Source organism: Glandiceps talaboti, chromosome 3 (genome assembly GCF_964340395.1).
Source record: "Glandiceps talaboti chromosome 3, keGlaTala1.1, whole genome shotgun sequence".
Lineage (NCBI taxonomy): Eukaryota > Metazoa > Hemichordata > Enteropneusta > Spengelidae > Glandiceps > Glandiceps talaboti.
In genome coordinates this window covers 14,292,341-14,315,002 of record NC_135551.1, presented here as the reverse complement: position 1 = coordinate 14,315,002, position 22,662 = coordinate 14,292,341, and the positions used below count along the sequence as shown (strand labels likewise).

The following is a 22,662-nucleotide window of genomic DNA, read 5'->3' as shown; positions in this document are numbered from 1 at the left end:
ACTGATGATTAACACAGCTCCTCTCCAACCAAACATTTCAATAAGAAAATAGAAAAGTGGTGATGCAATGAGAAGTCCTATCCCATATCCTGTAATTGTAATTAAATGAATACGGCGTGAACATTCTTGTTTCATGCGCCAGGCAAGTTATGAATATGGCGTGTCTGTCTGTCTGTCTGTGAACCAAGCCTCTAAAAACCACATATCTAACGTATTGTTTACCCAATGAGTTAATTGACGTTCTTCTCTTGACATTGTCATGTTTCTTGAAACCAATCCCCTTTCACAATTTAGATGCTATACGAATTACAAGTAAAAGTTTGATGCGTTGAAACTGATTATTTCCAAAGCCAAATTATTGCAATAATATAAATGATAAATCAATACTAGAAAATACCATTATTTTCCTGAGTATTACCCAGAGTGTAACTCAAAATTTTGAAAATTATTTAGTTGGAGAAAAGTGGGGTTCCCGATAGTCGAAGAGAAGTACTAACCTATAGAGACATAGATACATCCAACAACTGCTCCAATCCATGCAGCATCTTTGACTCCCTGTTGGAAATATTGAACAAACTCTACCAGGAAGATACCACTGGCATAATATGCTCCGCCATTTAGCACCATCACCATCATTCCTGAAATAGCTACTACCCATCCATAGCCACCATCTGGAGGTTCAACAGCATCAGATTTTACTTGACTTCTTCCCTTGGGCATTCTGTTCACAAAATGTACAAATTTTAAACAATAGTAGTTTTATAGTTCTTTTCCTGTGAAGTTTTGAATCGATCTAAATGATTTCTTCTTGTTATTCTTTTACATTGAGATCAAGTGAAATCCAAGCCATAGCTGGTGATTCAGTTGATACCTATGAAAGGTGTGGCGTATATTGAATAACTTCCATCATAACAGAAATGCTCTGTTCGGGAACAAGTGTCGTCGCCGCCGCCACGTATGTATACGTAGAGATGACGTCGACAATCCAGACACTTGCTTATATTTTTGGCCAGAGAGGGTGCTGTTCCGCAAATATTAAAGGCGAGTGAAACCTTTTTTTTTTTTATGTCCGAACTGAAAATTTGGGTCGATCGGGAAATGAGGAACAGAAAAAACAGTAGGGTTATGTAAAATATATTAATAAATGTCATGTTTATCGGCCTTCTTATCCGAGTGTGTGTATATGTGCCTCTATCTGTTCGCCTCTCCCTCCCTCTCCCCTATCTGTCTGTCTGTCTGTCCACCCGGCCTATCTCATCTCATCTCTGTCTGTCTAGAACCTTCATCTCAGCTCTTGTGTGTAACTTTGCAACGGCATATACGTACCTTTGTGGGTTCCCTTTCTGCATTCATGTATTCGGGATGTGCGTAATAGAAACTTGCATGGTGACTGGTAATTTGGTTAAACCAAAGAATCTCACCCGTACTAGGGTGATTGATAGTCGGTGATAATGTATAATGGTATGTTATGGAGTTATCATCGTTCCATGTAAACTCATACCCTGCAATAGAGAAATAGAGAGAGAGAGAGAGAGAGAGAGAGAGAGAGAGAGAGAGAGAGAGAGAGAGAGAGAGAGAGAGAGAGAGAGAGAGAGAGAGAGAGACAGACAGACAGACAGACAGACAGACATAGAGACAGACATAGAGACAGACAAACATACATAGACAGATAGTCAGACAGACAGACAGACAGACAGACAGACAGACAGACAGACAGACAGACACAGTCAGAGATAGAGGTAGAGACAGAGACAGGGATAGAGAGACGGAGGCAGAGACAGAAACAGAGAGAGACACACACAAAGAGAAAGGATGAACACTTCAATCATCACTAAATGTACATAATATTTTGGTAGCGAATTCACTTTAGGGCTAGACATTGGCGACGTACCAAGGTAGGTATTATAGACAGTTTAGAAAAAAATTGCCTGTGGTATAAATATCTTGATTATACGTTGCTCATTTAGTTGAAATTTTGGGAGTAGATTTTTGTGAAGACTAAGGTCTGCGATACAAGTAAACATAAACATGACGTGTTGAAACCTGTTTGTGGGTCCGGAAAACCCATATCATTGCTATGTAGACAGAATCACGCGATTTCCATTGATATATGGTGTAGTGCTAATGTGTAACGAACATTGGGGGCAAAAGAATTGAAGCGTGAGGGTTTTGAATCGAACCATACTGTAGGACAAGTAAAGGACAATGACCCCAGTATTTGCATACACTTCTCAGTAGTTATGCGATAACAACTACTGAATAATAAAATACATGTAAATCTCACGAAACACGATACAACCCCCCCCCCCCCACACACACACACACCCTTATGGTTGGACTTTTGAAATGTAGATAGGACCTGAGATTCTCACGTCACAGACCTTGTAAAATTGTTTACTTTAATGTATAACTCAGTAACCAGGCCACCTAACTTAGGTCATAGACCCAACATACAGATAAAAGATGACCTCTATTGTCTATGTCCATATCAAATATACCAGATATCTCATATGCCAAAAGTATTGATTGGTCCCTCTCCCATTTATTATCTGCGCCTATAGAGTAGTTAGCATTCTGTCCACTGCATGTTCCATAACGGCATTGTAAAAATACAAGAACGGTCACATGAATGCGTTGGTAGCCGAATTAAATCATATAAAGTAATTGTTGTAGCAATCAACCAACAACGTTCACTAACTTTGTCTCCCAAATTTACTGAAGTTCGCCAGTAAATAAAATACAATCGTTATGAAACACCGACGTCGTCAGAAGCGCATGCGCGAGTCCACCTGTGTGAGTCTCGAGTAACACGGTTGAATAACTATGACTTGGATTTGGATAATGCATGGATGTATCTTCCAATACGTCCGTTAATTATAAAGGGCTGTAAACGTTCGCAGGCACCACTTAGGATTTTCGCATTCCGTAAAGGGGGAGGTTATAAAAAATATCGCAAATATGCAATTAGCAAGCTGTCATCGTCATGTAATTTTCTATATACTAGTACATCGATGATAACAAATTAAAGATCATTATAATTCTTTTAAATGTAGTTCTTAGTCTTAATGAGTCATTTGTCTAATTAACGAACTTTACCAATTAAGAGATACAACAATCACATTTAGAATTGTGAGTAATGGTATGTTATGGAGTTATCATCGTTCCATGTAAACTCATACCCTGCAATAGAGAAATAGAGAGAGAGAGAGAGAGAGTGAGAGAGAGAGAGAGAGAGAGAGAGACAGACAGACAGACAGACAGACATAGAGACAGACATAGAGACAGACAAACATACATAGACAGATAGTCAGACAGACAGACAGACAGACAGACAGACAGACAGACAGACACAGTCAGAGATAGAGGTAGAGACAGAGACAGGGATAGAGAGACGGAGGCAGAGACAGAAACAGAGAGAGACACACACAAAGAGAAAGGATGAACACTTCAATCATCACTAAATGTACATAATATTTTGGTAGCGAATTCACTTTAGGGCTAGACATTGGCGACGTACCAAGGTAGGTATTATAGACAGTTTAGAAAAAAATTGCCTGTGGTATAAATATCTTGATTATACGTTGCTCATTTAGTTGAAATTTTGGGAGTAGATTTTTGTGAAGACTAAGGTCTGCGATACAAGTAAACATAAACATGACGTGTTGAAACCTGTTTGTGGGTCCGGAAAACCCATATCATTGCTATGTAGACAGAATCACGCGATTTCCATTGATATATGGTGTAGTGCTAATGTGTAACGAACATTGGGGGCAAAAGAATTGAAGCGTGAGGGTTTTGAATCGAACCATACTGTAGGACAAGTAAAGGACAATGACCCCAGTATTTGCATACACTTCTCAGTAGTTATGCGATAACAACTACTGAATAATAAAATACATGTAAATCTCACGAAACACGATACAACCCCCCCCCCCCACACACACACACACACACACCCTTATGGTTGGACTTTTGAAATGTAGATAGGACCTGAGATTCTCACGTCACAGACCTTGTAAAATTGTTTACTTTAATGTATAACTCAGTAACCAGGCCACCTAACTTAGGTCATAGACCCAACATACAGATAAAAGATGACCTCTATTGTCTATGTCCATATCAAATATACCAGATATCTCATATGCCAAAAGTATTGATTGGTCCCTCTCCCATTTATTATCTGCGCCTATAGAGTAGTTAGCATTCTGTCCACTGCATGTTCCATAACGGCATTGTAAAAATACAAGAACGGTCACATGAATGCGTTGGTAGCCGAATTAAATCATATAAAGTAATTGTTGTAGCAATCAACCAACAACGTTCACTAACTTTGTCTCCCAAATTTACTGAAGTTCGCCAGTAAATAAAATACAATCGTTATGAAACACCGACGTCGTCAGAAGCGCATGCGCGAGTCCACCTGTGTGAGTCCCGAGTAACACGGTTGAATAACTATGACTTGGATTTGGATAATGCATGGATGTATCTTCCAATACGTCCGTTAATTATAAAGGGCTGTAAACGTTCGCAGGCACCACTTAGGATTTTCGCATTCCGTAAAGGGGGAGGTTATAAAAAATATCGCAAATATGCAATTAGCAAGCTGTCATCGTCATGTAATTTTCTATATACTAGTACATCGATGATAACAAATTAAAGATCATTATAATTCTTTTAAATGTAGTTCTTAGTCTTAATGAGTCATTTGTCTAATTAACGAACTTTACCAATTAAGAGATACAACAATCACATTTAGAATTGTGAGTAACATGTATGGGTAGCTCAGGCTTTCGCATTCTACAGTGAGTTGGAACTAATCAAGGGTGTGTGTTCTCAAGGTAGGCATTCAATTGTGACGGTGTTACAATACCCACATATACCATAGTACTTTGTATCTGAGGATGCTGAGTCTGGATTGCAAGTTCCCTATTAGGCCTGCTGACATTTAATTCTCTTGCGACTGCTAAATACGAACGTTACCATATATGAAAGACGGCTTCTGATCTTTCCGAAATACGGGTCGACTGTCTTCAAGGAAATCGACAATCCTACTGTATTCGGCAGCCATTTTTAATCTATTCATAACATTTTTGTGACTTTTATTAAAAAATGCACTTTGACCCCGATTTCTTCTGAGATCATGTAACAGTGTGAGTTTTCTTGTAAATCGTAAGCGCCCCCCCCCCAAAAAAAAAAAAAAATCTGGTTCTGGTCAGGGTAAACTTTCTAAAGTGTTGCGACGACGCGATTTGTTTTTTTTTTCTATTTTTTTTTTTGCAAATTAGTAAATACACATTTTTTTGACACTTTACATACTCTGTTCTATCATATTTATCTCTTGATAAACTTCCCTTTTCTTCGAAGCAGTTTAGGCTTTGTATTTAAGCAGTCTTGGCATGTAGGGTAGATTTCAGCTGCTTGTTTTCCTGATATCAGGAATAAATAAGGAACGGGAAAGCACAAATTATCGGAAAAAAAGGATGGACGCGAGGGTATTCAGGGCACGCGCGCGCTGACCAGAACCATACATATTTTTTTTTGGCCTAACAGCACAAATTTAAGACTTTCATCTCCTATATGCATACTAAATATAAATAAAATGGCACAAGCTGAGTTTGTAAAATTTTTAATCAGGTGAAAATACATACATAAAACCACATTCCAATAAAATGTCAATGCCAATGCATATCTTCTGTAACATTACAATTTGAGATTATTTGATCAGTTGGTTGCATAGACTAGTGGGGATTTCCTTAGCATTTTTGATATGTATGATAAATTAAGTTATCGGATCATTTACGGGTTATATCTTTAATACCATGATCCAGGTTTGAGATTGCAGCAAAAACTATGCCCAAATGCATTCAAATTCAGCTGCCCTTTAATATATAATATAACCATATTATTATTATTATAATATATATATATATATATATATATATATATATATATATATATATATATATATATATATATATATATATATAATTCTACATATAATTCTACATACCTTGCTCTCGACAGAAACTTTCTACTTCCTTCCTGTCCTCTGTTAAGAATATATTCTGCCATGACATGTACGTGCTGTCTGACTTGTCACATATGTTTCTGTAATATCGAACACCCTTTCTCTTTAGCTTTTCCAGCAACTTTGGGTCGAGTTCTTCGAGTATGCCATCAAAGTTAGCAATTGGAGTCTCACCGCCATTGTTTTCCTCAGGTGGTCGCACACAGAAGAAGACGATCTGTTTGCCCAAGAATAGACATAATTCCCAATATTTTTGCTTCGTTCAGCCAAGGAAAATATGAGTGATCTAAGGGGTCTTGTAACTACGAGTCGCTAGACGAGTAGTGATAAATCCTAAGGCCAAGAGTATTTTCCGGATGAATAAAGAAAGTTATTGGGGAATAATATAATTATACCTCCTCAAGCATAATTTATGAAAATTCAGGAGATTAATGACGATTTGGAACTCGTATATATTTCTACCATTATAGACGGAACCAGTGACATAGATACAGGTTGTAGTGATATAATTTCCGTTCACATGTGAGGCATATGCCAGTGACCTTTACGTGTATAGCAATATGGCGGAAAACAATTATTTTAGTAAAACACATTTTGCATGTTTTCTCAAAAGTTTCAAATATGCACCAATAAAGTGACTACCTCACATTATCGATGGTGCTTTGTTATAAGACAATGACCTTGACAATCATTTTTAACGTGAAATGACCGGAAACAAACATTTACACTAATAACTCAAGAAGTTGAAAACACAAAGACTCTATTTAATGTCTATACCTCAGGGGCCGGCTTTCTTTTTTATACCTTGACCTTTGACTGTGACCTCCAAATTCGAGGTCATGTAGCAAATTGGTCAATATGAATTATGAAGTTTTGTATCTAGAGACACCATTCAAACATGGACAATAATTTGCCATAAACATACCAGTTTGGGTGCTATGTCTTCGGTGATGGCTTTTCACTTTTAATACAGGCCGATCGATATATTAAGTATTTACGCACCTTAGATGGCCAATATGACAAATTAGACATCTCTGTATGCAAATCGATTGTGAATTTCAAGGGTTCATCACTAGCTGTCATCACCTCGTCAGCCACGTTATCTCTTCTCCCAGCACCACCCATGTATCTCAGACTTTGGTAGCCCATCTTGATAATAAACGTACTGAAATCCTCAGCCGTGCATAATGGAAGTCCACGGAATAGAAGAGCACCTGTCGATCGAGTGAATACATCTTAGGAATAAATGCATACAGAGAGAGAGAGAGAGAGAGAGAGAGAGAGAGAGAGAGAGAGAGAGAGAGAGAGAGAGAGAGAGAGAGAGAGAGAGAGAGAGAGAGAGAGAGAGAGAGTGTGTGTGTGTGTGTGTGTGTGTGTGTGTGTGTTGCCATCTTGTATAAGTACAAGGATAAAATATATGATGATAAAATAAATGCTTTCAACGTAAGTCAGTACAACATTATCATTCTTAACTTCACATCTCAGAAAGTGATATTTGATGTCAATATGTTTTGACCGTTTATGACATACTGGGTTCTTAACTAGTGCTATGGCACTCTGATTATCAACAAACAATTCAGGCGTTTTGTTTATCTCGCCATACACGTGTGCGTTTTCGGCCCGTATCATGTAGTCAGTTACGTCCTCGTTGTCTTTCATTGACAGTGTAGTCAGCTCGTTGTATAAAGCGATGACTCGAGGTTTGCTTTGACCAACATAATGTTCACGCAAAATCTTGAGTGCTTTACGTCCGTCATTTTTCGCTTCTCTGATGACAAGTGACAAACTTCTGTCGTCGAGACACTGTACGAGTTCAGCGAACGCGTCCTTATTTCTCTCCGGTGGCGGGTCACCTTCTGCGTCGGTTGGAGCTATCACGTTTTCCAATTTTTTGCAAACGCATATGTCCGAGGAATTTCACCTCCCACAGTTCATACTTCGATTCATCTCCGTCAAACAATAGCCGCGATCTGGGCCCATAACCTGTTGCCATCTTGTATAAGTACAAGGATAAAATATATGAATCGAGGCGATAGTATATTCAATGGATAGCTCCTTTTATTCCTCAACAATGGAAAGCACATGTGAAGATGCGCTAAGGATTGTGGTACATAATAAATATGCAAATAAATTATGCTTACATACCAATCATACTACAAGTTAAGTTCACAAGTTAAGTTTACTGTGAGAGAGAGAGAGAGAGAGAGTTTTTTACTGTGAGAGAGAGAGAGAGAGAGAGAGAGAGAGAGAGAGAGAGAGAGAGAGAGAGAGAGAGAGGGGGGGGGAGATACAGCAGAGACAGAGAGTTGTTGGCTATTCAGCGTATTGTGATGTGGTATGACAATTGGGTTTGCAGGTATACATGTAGAGTCCCTGTATGTTTACCCTTTAGTTGCCTCTGCCCTTACCGAAATGAGACAGCTGTTTTTGAGCTGCAGCAGCTCTCAAAAAGACTTCTGACAGTTAGCTGCCGGAAGGCTGATTTTTGTGCATACATAATTAGATTTGAGCTGCAGAGAACAGCTCTCAACAGCTCAGGTAAATACCTGACAGACATTCAACTGCTTTATAACAGACTTATGTAAGACTATCGTCAGACATCTGAAAGACCACTAACAGACCTGACAGACTAACAACAGCCTTCTGACAGCATTGTGACAAACTGCTGAAAGACTATAAGCAGACTTCTGACAGGTATCATTGGCACACTGCAAAAGGGGAATTCCTTACTAAAAATCCACTAGTTTAAAAAGTGTTCTATACTAATTCAAAACAAGTCTGATCAGTTTTGAGTGTTTCATTCATGTTTTAAACTTGTCAGAAGTCCTTAGTCAACTCATTTGAAACTAGTTTTAAACATGTTTTAAACCATATTAATTTTGACACTTAAAACATGCTTATACACGTTGGGGAAATATATTTGACATACAAATGTATATCAGGACTGACCATATTTGATTTGAATGCTTGTTCCCACTGAAACATATTGAAAAAATGTCAGTTTCACAAACTCACAAAGTTTGTTCACTTACATGTTTTAGGGGATACACATATATGTATGTATGTACATACTACACACACGGGCACATACTTTTGCAACCAGTAAATCATGCAGAAGAAGAATTAAATGAAAACAAGAAGCAACTTTATTGCTTTTTTCCAAAATAACTAAAAGGCTTGAGACATGTCTGTAGTGAAATGACAGTACCAACATACCTGAGTTTAACAATAGTACCTGTATTCATCCATTGATTAGAAGACAAAAAATATATGTCCCTTAATGATGGGGTTCTTCAAATCAAATCTAAAGAATTACCTACATCATACATGTGAAAGAGCTCTGGCAATTTGAGTTTGGCTTTCAACAGTTGCTGGAGTCTGACATTATTTCACTTTCAGTCATTATATAAGCTAAAGCCATTGTGTTCATCATTAGCATCATCACTTCGGCAGTTTACATCATCACTTTGGCAGAATCAGGATCAGAATCAGATCAATCAATATCCATTGGTTCCTGAAAGTCACTGCAAAGAAAGAACCAAGAGCAATCAATTAACAAAAGAAATGTTTGTTATGAATGTGAAGGGAGAGGTACACAGTTCATTTTATCTTTTGTTTCTAATAAACAGTTACATGCTACAAACAAAGAATCTATTGTTTGTCCCTATAGAAATGCCAACTGTCTTGTGTCTCTTTACTATTTGCTCCTCTTGGGCAATTATATTGCTCTGTTTTGTTTTTATACACTAACAGATTAAAAAAGTTACTAGTACCTTTGAAAGTAGGCCTGTTCCTTCATCCTTTTTAAAGTTGCCATACAACTTTGCTAGGCGTTTGGCTTGCTTCTCTTCAGCAATTTCTCTATCTTTGTCAGTTCTTTGCTTTATTGCTTTGCTGTGCTGCACGTGTTCCATTTTTTGTCCTGCTGGAGTTTGCTTTCTTTGTCCACTTTCTGTTTTTTGTACTTTTATGTTGACACTGCCTTTTCTAAAGTCATCTTGAGTTTCTACTCTAAGATGCAACAAATAAAAACATGCATGTAAGTAACACTAATTTTGGCAAAACAAAAATTATCAACTGGTAAATAGAATCTACAAAATGTATATTCTTGTAGTGTGTTAACAGTGGTACACCCTAGGTGAATACATTTTATCAGACTTCCCAAAAGTACATCAGAGGCTGAGCAGCCATAATTAAGGAACAGCTTTATAAAAACTTTATAAAAAAATAATGAACTCGCAGTCTTCCCACATTGTCTCACTTAACACTTAACATTTCTACTTAGAATAAGACAAGGATAATTAATATTGCTTGTCTGATGGCCACAATGCCTCAACAAGAGTTCCATATTCTTACTCTCTCCTTACAACTAAATAGGTGTTGTGTTCTATAATTTGCACTATAACGTAATGAATACACAAATACATCAATATGAAGCATTTTAAACATGACAATCTTTGATTAAAATGAAAGTCCATACCCTTATTAAATAAATACATACATACATGTACGTATATATATATATACACACACACACATACATACATACATACATACATACATACATACATACATACATACATACATACATACATACGGACAGACCTCAATGACATACATCAAGTTGGTGAAAAGTGTTCTGCATGTACATGACAGAGCACTGTGTAAATGTGGCTGTGACCATGGGGTGTACTAGTATTACTACTAAATGATTTGTGACACACTGGTTTCTACAAAACACTCCAACATTGTTCCATTCCATACACACATACATACATACATACATACATACATACATACATACGGACAGACCTCAATGACATACATCAAGTTGGTGAAAAGTGTTCTGCATGTACATGACAGAGCACTGTGTAAATGTGGCTGTGACCATGGGGTGTACTAGTATTACTACTAAATGATTTGTGACACACTGGTTTCTACAAAACACTCCAACATTGTTCCATTCCATATCTTAATTGAATAAATTAATTTGCCACTGTTTTCTAACAAGACTCAGTGCGGTACATAGGAACTCTTTCGACGAGAAACTAATATTTTTTACACGATAAATCATGGGGGGGGGGGGGTGTAATCTAATTCCAGTTTACACACGGCACCAGGCAAGCAGTGCATTCTTTCCTACTTTCAATCGACAAAGTGGACACTCCAACTTGAATATTACATGTATATCAGATGTACTTTAAAAACAACTTTCGGAAGTTTCAAACAGTTGTAGAAGTCTATGTATGCAACCGTGGACCGAGGTCTAGGTCTATGTCTGAAAAGGCTCCGATCGTACGGCCACAAGTACTATATAATATAAATAAGATATAACGTCTACACATAGACGACCTGGATTCTATCGTTTAAAAAAAATACCAGAGCCAATAATGTGCTCTGAAAGCGTCAGTTAAATTAACATACCTTCATCACCAAAATGAGTAGGTCTTGATGTATACCTCTTCTCATAATCAGTTGTCGAAAACGATTTTCTTTGCCTTTGTGAATCATGGCCGCCATCTTCCGTTTCACATTTGAAGTACTGGGGAGATTGCGCGCGTTGATTTGATTGGCTGATACGTCATAGCCTCGTTCACAATAATTTCAAAACTTCAATGCGTTGTAAACTTTACAGCAGTCGTTGATTCAATTTTGAAAAAATATATTTTTGTTTATTATTTTGTTTCTTTCATATTATCCATGTTTGCGCTGTTATTAGCCATAAACAAAATGTTTGTTCCTAGCAGTTTTTCCACGAGCTTTGAAAGAGCCTGTGACGCCATATTGTGGATATAACCTTAGCCAGCGATCGACGATCGAGGGGTTTGTTTACACCGTACGTTCACGTTACGTATCGACTCAAAACAGAGCAGTATACTTGTAATCTCCAAAAGTTGAAGCAAAATGGCAATCTATGAGAGATGGAAGCGAAAAGTGGCCATTCCAGTTCTGAGGACAACTTTGCGATCATTGGCCCACAAACGATGGACTCCCATCACTTCCGGGTGATGTCCCTCGACATCAACAACACACGAACACGTACACAGACAATACCGATACCGTTTCAAGCGAGTTTGGTAGACTAATGAGATGATCGACAGGAAGGAGATGGCGAGCATCATATTTATTCATGTTATAACATAACGGAGGAAATGAAGACAACTGTGAGTTATTTGACAATGAAGAGGGGAGTCAAAATCCCTTGTTGACATCCGACTGTCGAGATTTATCAGACGGCGTTGATGATGGGTATGACAACCCTGAATATGACTGACTATAGTGAAACTGAAAACTCAGATATTGGCGAGGCCGATCATATGCGGCCCAAAATGAACCACTCTTTTCAATGCCTATACGCTACACGACCGGCCCAAGTCAAGAAATATACTGCAGGGGACATTTCCTGTAGTACCCTTGAAAATGGGCCGTGTTTCTGCATATGTAACCAGTAATTGCTAGTCCCAAGTTGAAGCATAGTAAACAAATTCCACACTAATATACGTGCATGGCTATCACAAACCCAGAATACTAAATCTGGCAAATGATTTTAAAATGGATGTTTGTTATGTAGGTGACATATTACAAATAATTTGAGAAAACAGTTACATTAAATCTCGGTAAGTTGTGAGGGTGAACGATGCAAATAATAAATGCATACAACAATACATGTACATTTTATATTAGAGGTATTCTGTAAGGATTGATTTTGTTGTTCATGCAGCTGGTTTACGTTTTAACAAGAACAGATTCCGGTGTTTATACTTAACAATGAAACTTAATAAATATATTTTAACATGTAAATGTACTGTAGTTATTGGTCATTTGATGGTGTTGCAGGCATTCTTATAAATATTACCTACATTCACCTGCATACATTTGATGTATGTTTTAGTGAATAAGTATTTAGGCAAGTTTAATTCCAAGCAATATTTATTATGACACAGAAGCATATTAACAGAGAACCCTTGGATTGGTATGCCCTTCCACATTGCCACTGTCCAGGTAACTTTAAAATATTCTGGAAACTACCACAAAAGCTGCTAAAAGTCTGCTGCTAGTCGTTTTGCCCATGACAGAGCAAAGTGTAAACACTCCTGACAGACATTATTTAGAAATTAACTCCTGTGGCTGAAGACAGCTGCCAGTAAACTGCAAGTAGCTGTTGGTGAACTGCAGACAGCTGTCAGTGAGATGCAGACAGCTGTCAGTAAGCTTAAGAATTTTTTTCCTAACAGACATAAACCCTAGAAGTCTGTTGCAGACATTCAGCAGCTCAACACATTTTTGAATGTGTGCAATAGAGCTGTTGGTAGTGTGCCACAGAGCTGAAAAGCTCTGAAAAAGCTCTTTGCCAGCTTGGGTCTGAGCTTTCAGTTTGGTAAGGGTGGATATATATAGCAGATATTTGGTGCGACTTCAAATTTCAATTCCTTCTACGCAGTCAAAAAAAACAAATGTATCGTGGCTATGTACGTACCTAGGTAGTGTACATGTTTGTTTTCTGAAACATATGGCATAGTTAGGCTATATGGTCTGTGCATGAAACAATTACTCATTAGCACTGTGTTGTCGAGTACCAATTGCAACGTAACTTATTAAAATGCGACTGTGTTAAAAGTGAATGAAAATGAAGTTCACTAGCGACCCTTATATCGAATCACTGATAGATTGATGCGTACGTGGACCAGACTCAATGCTTTGGATAATATACATGAAATAACTTCCATTGAATATGGCTATACAAAGAGCTAAAAATAGCTTGTAGCGTCAATTCAAGGTCAGCAAGAAAAACATATATACATTACACAGTTGTTCAACAGGTTAGTTTCACTCACCTACGTTGTGTAGCAGACTATCGGTCTGTTCCCTGCATAGTTTAGCCCAATCTCCGATGCTTAACTCGTTTCCTGGATTGTCTGGGCTAAGAACTAGCGGGAAGTTAGGTTTTGGCGGTGACAGATATGTCGGAAAGTTCGAATCTTGTGCACCTGGGAAGTACGGTCTCCCGGCAAGCGTCGATGGAACATACCTGAGTGGTGCGTTATTCACTTTCAGAGCAGCTTGGCAAAGATAAGGAGTTGTCGCTATCGCACGACATTTTGTTATCTGCGTTCCCAAGTTTTCAGTAACTGAATGTAGAGTCCAATAACATACATGTATGTGGGGCAACCGAAACATCTTTCTGACACACTAGTATAGTATATATAAAGATAAAAAAGGGACAAGACCGTCTTCTTTGTGGATGAAGTGCACCGGTGCCATCAAAAGAATAGAATAATCAACATGTGTACTGAGGTCAGCAAAACAATAAAGTGTACACATTGGTGGGTTGTCACGTGGTTAGCACGCTTAGAATTCTCTTCCGTAACGCAATGACCCTAGCTTTACAAGACCGGGATAAGGATCAGTGATTTTGAGTATAACGAGTTGTCTCAGGACATCCTACGTATACTGTATTGTCAATCAAACTATTGCAAGGTCATAATGATTGCAGGTCAGATGTTTGTAAAATCGCTGACGCATGACATACATACATAACATACATACATAACATACATACATACATACATACATACATACATACATACATACATACATACATACATACACACATACACACACATACATACATACATACATACATACATACGTGACGATTTCATCACTGCACAAACATAAGAGAATAGACAGCCCTGAGGAAGAATAGACAAAGACTAAACTATGTATTGGAATTTAAAATTACATATTTAACAAACAATAAAACGGACAGACAGGCGGATGGGTGGATTGGCAGACAGACGGGGGGACGGAGGGACGGACATAGAGAAATAAAAGAAACAAATAGGCCTTTAAATATAACAGGCTGAACACCGAGGCTAATAGGTCCGTCGTTGTTTGTACTTACGTCTCTTCTTCTCTAACCATACCTAGTAGACTTTTTATCTTATGGCCGATAATAACATTTTATATAACGGCTGCATGCTTTAGAAGTGCCTTCATGGCATCCGAGATTAAAGGTGATTGACCGGATGATTGTGGCAGAAAAGCACCGATCAATTTTGAACTTGGGCCACACATCCTCAATGAAATGTTTGGGAAGTACCCCCCCCCCCCTCGTCCCCCAACTCCCAGGCAGATCTGACCTTATTAAGCTTGTGGCTACATAAAGCGGTAACAACGACGGATAGCCCTGAAATGACTATAGCCTAGAGACTGGAGTCGGATTTCGTGAATGCGATGTTTTCAGCAATATATTCACCATTGTTATTAGTTCAACAACTATGTAGATTGATTTTTTTTTTCAAATCTACTTGAAACATACCATACTAGTGGATAATATATGAGTCGTACAATATGACCTATGACAAAATTAACTCGTCGTGTTGTCCGTCAACTTTACTAACCCAGACAATGGGTTAAGAATCGTACGATGCAATGTAATACTCTTGATCTTTCACCTTTGATGTAAATCATCCTATTATTATGGCACATTTAACGCACCCTGCGTGTTCGTTCAAAACAAGAACTCTAGAATTATCGGATAAATGGTGTATGGGGTGAAGAACTCGAGACCTTGTCTTGGCTCGAACCCAAATACATTGTTACTAACAAATTAACATGAGTAATGGCGGTTTGAAGTAGATGTAACATATAAACAACACAGTCTGGGGGAGATGTCAATCTATTCCTCAAGGTCGTTCAGAGAATGGACAACGCCCTCGACGTTCAAGATCGATCACCCATGGTTTATAGTCATTATGCGTTATTTTTGTTCACATGAAATATTAAAATACGCGAAAGACATGTATTTTATGTGGGTTGCTTTTTGGAAAATAATGGTTAGGAAATTGAAAATGGTACTTGGCGTGTGGTGTGTGTGTGTGTGTGTGTGGGGGGGGGGGGGGGTGAAAGCTTGTAGACCCTTATTTGAAACTTGCATTAAAAAGGTCTAGTGTAACCACATTACCCCTATTCTCTAAGAGCTGCACTGGCTACCAGTACAACAGCGAGCAGAATTCAAAATTCTCTGCTTATAATTAACATTCCAAATCCTTCATGGTTTTGCACCTAGCTATCTAGATCAGTTGCCAACTCAGCGTAGCACCAGCCGTGCTAGATACGCAGGATCTCAAGGAACGAAATTTATCTACATCAACCACTCAGTAACACGGATTATTATGGTGATAGGGCATTCTCAATTTGTGCCCCACGCTTGTGGCATGCTCTGTCATCGTGTCTGCAGACTGTCACTTCATTTCGGTCGTTTAAATCAGGTCTTAAAACCTGTCTCTACAACAAGACTTTTGTTTGAGTCTCTTTTGTATGTACCTGAGATTTTGTGCTTTGTAAAGTGCATTGAGATACTTTATGGAATGCGTTCTATAAGAAAAAATTATTATATTATATTAGATTAGATTATATTATATTATATTATATTATATTATATTAGATTAGATTGGATTAGATTAGATTAGATTAGATTAGATTAGATTAGAGAAGCTGTGATCGATGGAGGTGGGGTACAGCTCTACACTAGACATGTCTATCACAATTTTTCAAGGTCAACAGACGTGATAGGGATACAAAGCTTAAACCAGAGCCCAAAACCTCAAAAGTCCACCTCAAGTTATGGTATGTATATTGTCTGGACTACCAAATATAGTAAAATATGATGCTAGTCTTGTAGACAGAATGAGATAGAAAGTCGTGGCTGAAACGATGCGCTTTGCTTAGAGCCTGCCAATGGTAGTATTTAAACGCCGTCCCGACCTATTTAAAATGGTTACTTTTTATCTGTCGCCATTTAAAAACTGCAAAATAGTTTGTAACTGTATGGTCTTTTTCCCAATCAGGCAACCCCAACCTGTACACTCGAGAGTGTAAAAATACCAATAGTTAGACAATGTATATTCAAAATTGTCAATCTTATCCGCATGTAGCATGACATTGTGCAGTAATAGTAACAGGTGAATTAGTGTTCGTCGTTGAGGGCTCCGTTTTTGCTGACCCTACATGATTTCATTTATTGCACCATGACTACTAAGGTATCTACTTGGTAAAAGTACAAATATATTATCGCAATAATTATCATGATACACATGAATTGAGATTTGTTTTACAAAAAAAGATAGTTGAAGAACATTTGGCAAACATTACTGACATATAATATCGGTGATTGGCATAAATCCGTTGTGTGGAGACTTCCGGCTCATCGGCCGTATTTAGTATTGTATTGTATTGTATTGTATTGTATTGTATTGTATTGTATTGTATTGTATTGTATTGTAATGCATTGCATTGCATTGCATTGCATTGCACTGCACTGTACTGCACTGTACTGTATTCTATTGTATTTGAAAATTGTGGGTTCAACTTGATATTTTGATATTAGAATTAAATTACGTGCATTTTTTTTCACATGTTCTACCTACACTCATTGCTATATTTTGCTGGGTCAGTGACACTTAGAATTCGATCGTGAAAAGATATATAGAAAGTAGTATAGTGTGGTATTGCCCGAATGCATGTGTTATTGATTTTATACACCGTCCACTCATTCATTCAATCCTTCACATATCATTCATCACAATTCGTCATCGATAGAATGTTTGTTTCCCTTTCAAGGTGCATTTCCAAACTGTATACTTGCAGATTACCATAGAATACGGACATGGTATTATACATAGGAGCTCGAGTCTCTCCACAGCTCATTTGTAATTACATTTATTACAATTTCTGCAAGAAATAAACTTGTGTGTTTCACTGCAGTGATGTTGTCATCTCGAGCGTGCAACAATGGAACACATGCGCAGAATACGTGCGTAACGGTTGAAACAACTCCAGTGGGCAATATTGCCGGGTAATAATCTGAGCACGCGCTGGCAGTGGTAAAGAAGGTCATGTGATCCGATTCTAACCAATTACAGATTGTGTAAGAACGCTGAGGTGTAATAATGCCCGAATAAGGCCAGGCAATAAGTGTTTTATAACACATCATATTCTCAGGCACCCATTCTTTCCATAGTTCAAACAAATCCCCGATAAGACTTCCATGCCAAATGAATATTGTCCTAGGGGAAATAGAACACAACTAGGGCCTATGCAAATTAGAGGTTACTTTAGTCCATACCACAAGCGTATTCGTTTCAGTAGTTAATTAAATATTAGACACCAAATTCTTGTTTCGTGGTGTCACACTAAATATAACTACAAATGAGCTGTAGGGTCAATCGTGCTCCTGCAAATAATCTCAAAGAATGATTAGTGGACATGAATGGGTGATGTTGTAATAAAATTAACAACACGTGCTACTGGGCATTATCACAATTTACTATTCTTTACCTTAATATTGATGATGCATTTAGCATGGGCGTCATCAAAGTTTGGTAAGCTAGCCATTCCTTGTTCAGGCACTAAAATGTGATATTGCCCTTGCTATCATGCTATATTTAAGTAATAACACATGCCAGCGAGGGCAATATCACCATTTAGTGCCTGCCCAAGGGTTGACACTCTTTACCAAAATTTTGATGATGCCCGAGCCGAAGGCGAGGGCATCATCAAAATTTTGGTAAAGCGTGTCAGCCCGAGGGCAGGCACTAAATGGTGATATTGCCCGAGCGCATGTGTTATTAATTTTATTACACCGTCCCTCGTAAAGCTCACCTTTCTGTGTACGGACTTCAGCGTAAAATGTAGTCAAGGCCTCGTCTATATAATGTTGCTGCGGTGAAAGTTTCCATTGCGCGTTCTCCATATCCAAATTTGGAACCGATATAATCTTTAAAAACAGAGACGGAATGATTGGTAGCAATTTTTGTGTTCTTTCTGTCCAATTCTAATAAAATGTCATCGAGTTCTGTACCAGAAAGGTTTGCGTGTCTTACTGCGACAGTCGCCATGTCTGAGCGAAAGTAGTGAACGACAATTTGTTATGCGCAGAAGCAGTGCGCAGTGGTTCAAACAACTTCAGCGGTCAATAGTCCCGGGCATTAGTCTCTGCACGAGCGGGCAATATCACCTTGTGGGCAATAGCCCAGTTAAAATCGGTCACGTGATACGAGTCTGACCAATCACAGCCTTCGGAAGAACGCCGAGGTGTAATAATATTTAAATATTGACTGTCTGTATTAAGAGCGATTTCACTATAGACAGTGTGGCAAACAAAACTTAAGTCATTATTTACTTTAATGATACCCTCCGGACTTTAAATCACTAAACCCATAACAACACAATACAGTGTCATGACGTCTGGCATGATTTAGGTACCTTTCCACACATAGTCTAGTGATTAGACTGATTGACTACGCATATGAATGGATAAGTACTATACATAAAGAAATGTAAGTGAAAGGAATGATCAACTTTTTTTGCACTGGCAGAGACTGGTTATGTAAATACAAATTAAAGTGACACGGTCTATAACTTCATATGAACGGTTACATCCAGTTTGTTTCTTATCGTAATAATCTAATTCCATACTATACTCTAAAACACGTGCACAAGCAGAAGCTGAACAAAAACAAGGAATTTATACACTGGTCGTTCGACGTCACTGGTTCTGCTGTGTTCGAAATATGATGAGTCAAAACGTTCAAAATTGCCATAACTTTCCCCGAATTTTCTTGATAATACCGGCACTGGTAAAAGATTATATTACTCCCAAACTTGTTTCTTCATTCGGCTGTAAAATACTCGTGACTCAAGAGTTTTGTAACTACGGGTCGCTAGACATAGCCTCTGAAATCACTCGTATTTTCAGCTGAACGTAGAAAAATATTGAGGCATAATATCTGATCAACTGCCACTGGTACCTAACCAGGTATTCAGATATGAGTACACAAATAGCATTGATTAAATAATTTTCAAAACGTGGCCTCAGATACGGGTCGTGACTCTTTAAAAGAACAATCTTTCATTTTATTCCACTTCGCAAACAAATGTAGACCCCATGACATAATTATCCCACTGCCAAATATAATACATTTTAATAATGTCAATGGTAAAAGCCTGACGCGGGCTTAATTTGCTGGTCGCTGTGCCAGACGTAATACAGATTTCTTATCAAAAGAAAACATGGAGAGATGACACCAATCAGAATAAATCTGAACTATCCGGCACTTTTTGTCTCTGGACCCGCGATAACCGTTGACGAATTTAAACAATTCCAAACAATTCTATGAGACTCGCCCTCCAGACGACTAGATAATTAAATAGACAGATAGATGATGGACGGATAGATGGATGGATGGATGGATGGATGGAAGTATGGATATGTATATATATATAAATAAATAAATAAATAAATATATATATATATATATATATATATATATATATATTTATATATATATATATATATATATATATATATATTATATATATAGATAGATAGATAGATAAATATCGTACAGATAGATGTACGGATAGGTATATATATATATATATATATAAATATATATATATATACATATCCATACTTCATATATATATATATATATATATATATATATATATATATATATATATAGATATATATAGATAGATAGATAGATAGATAGATAGATAGATGCCAACTATTGGTTAATCCAGTTTGAAACCTGGACTCCAAAGAACATGGATTATGGTCACCACTTCCCAAAATACCAATAACACGCAAATGAAAGAAAAGGTGAAATGGGTGATAGACTCTTTCAGAACACCTTTGTCCTCTCTCGTAATAAACCAATGTACTAGTATGATTAGTACAACAAGGTCATGCTGTACCATGGCCAGTTATTGAGAGATTTCACTTTGCCACGCGTACATCATTGAAATTACATCGAAAATTTTTAATATGACATTCATTGTGAAAATTAGTTTAACACAGAGTCCGAACTCTCCACTTCTATTGTTTCACATGGGTGTAGTTTAGACTTCCTAGGATGAAATGAAGTCAACTCATAGACGTTATTCAATCGGTTTCAAATGTCTGCTGTCTTCGAGGCATGACGGACAACTTATTGTGTCCTAAAAGACTCCTCACATATAATGTTTACATGTTCTTTGTGAACACACCTTGTCGCGACCAAGAATGCTTTGTTCATGTTGGTGCGTGTACTGTTAATAAGCTACGTGTGGTTCTTGTAGTCATATCAAAAATCAAGGAAACGTGGCCTAAGCATAAGATAATTATGGATGTTTGTTTCATAACGTGGTGTGGTGGTGGTGGGAGGGGGGGGGGGTAGCCAGCCTTCCTTTCAACTTGAAAAGTTTGGTCTGTATTCATGTGCCCATGCAATTGAGCCAGCTGTCGTTGAAAATCCATGGATGCATACACAGAAAAATGATGAAATAAATGTAGGAAATTGTGTGTTCTTTGTTGTTTGTTATAAAATACAACTCTATTTATTGTTATCATTGTATTTTAATCAGTGTTCCGGGTGCCTCTGTCCTATAGATTTGTCTTCTTTGCTTTCAGGTTTAAATCTAATTCCTGAATGGTTTATGACAATGAGGACTGAATCAATTACAGTTTCCTTCAACAGAACAGATAGATACATATTGCTTGCATTGCTTGTATAGAGGAACAAAGGCGAGGCTGATGTCGACCTCATCGTTTTAGTTGATATTGGTTATATACGAAAACTTGCTTTCACAACGTGACCTCTGCATCGCACGACTATCTGTTATGTGTTTTTGCATGGGGGAAATCATTTAAATTTTTTGTAGCGCTGATAACATTTTAAAATAACTAAAAGAATAAAGCGGTCTTGATAAAATAAAATGTTGGCATTAAAATTGCCAGTTCTAAAGAGTCAAATAGTACAAATAGGATGTGTTTTATTTATTTTCCATTTTTACGTTTTGAAAATATTGCTCGCCTAGTTAGACTTCAGATTTAACCATAAATCAAACACTCGTACTATACAATAAGATATACTATGATGAGACCTCATGATAGGTTTGTGGTAGTCTGCAAGTATAGACAATGTCAAATGAATTTGAGTAACACATCCTGTAATGGAGTAACTACTACCCTTTCAGGTAATACACCTGTTAGTGTGTACATGTCCCGTGGGACCTATTTTCCTTGTTTTTACGTTCCTTCTGAAAGTTTTATGGCAATGTAAACTGTGGATATTGAATATCAAAACAATTTCCCTTTATAGGAGAGAAACAGGAAAATTGTCACATAATTTTATTTGTGTGATTCTAAATACATCTTTGATTTTAATACTTGAAAGAAATGTCCATATTATGCCGTTTGTATGGTTTGATAGACATGATGGTAACCCTTCATGTATAAACTGCTATTGTCTTCACTTGCTGATCTTTTTTTCTAGTTTATAAATTCATATGTCTTGTGTATTTAACTTCCATTTTCTAATAACTGCTGACGAATATTGTTTTATTTCTTATTACATACACAACCAGCGAACAAGTTAACTTTCACGCTTGTATTGATTATGTAACAATTGAAAGGACATTACATTATTACTTTCCGTCACCATCATTAGTATTTCCTTTGGTAAGATTTTGTTTACTTTTTGGAGATGCAACACACGAATGTCAAAGTTATAGTATTATTCACCGGGCGATGTATACTTGTCAGCAAATGATGGATTGTGTTCACCGTGTAGGTTCGTCGTGAT

The 22,662-nt window shown here is 37.5% G+C and overlaps 1 protein-coding gene across 1 annotated transcript; it reads right to left on the bottom strand.

Moving 5' to 3' along the window:
- Positions 1-653: 653 nt before the first annotated feature.
- Positions 654-14,243, bottom strand: LOC144433409 (dapdiamide synthesis protein DdaC-like). Its single transcript, XM_078121714.1, has 5 exons — positions 13,864-14,243; positions 7,031-7,242; positions 6,011-6,245; positions 1,327-1,502; positions 654-721 (listed from the first exon to the last, which is right to left on the bottom strand). The coding sequence occupies exons 1-5, from the start codon at positions 14,204-14,206 to the stop codon at positions 689-691; spliced, it is 999 nt and encodes a 332-aa protein (XP_077977840.1). The 5' UTR covers positions 14,207-14,243; the 3' UTR covers positions 654-688.
- Positions 14,244-22,662: the final 8,419 nt, after the last annotated feature.

Excerpts from the sequence above, each read along its gene's own strand:
- LOC144433409 (XM_078121714.1), bottom strand. The coding sequence starts at position 14,206 with ATGTTTCGGTTGCCCCACATACATGTATGTTATTGGACTCTACATTCA. Across the intron at positions 7,243-13,863 it reads TAGTCTGCTACACAACGTAG|GTGCTCTTCTATTCCGTGGA; the intron begins GTGAGTGAAACT and ends CTCGATCGACAG. Across the intron at positions 722-1,326 it reads CAGAAAGGGAACCCACAAAG|AATGCCCAAGGGAAGAAGTC; the intron begins GTACGTATATGC and ends TTTTGTGAACAG.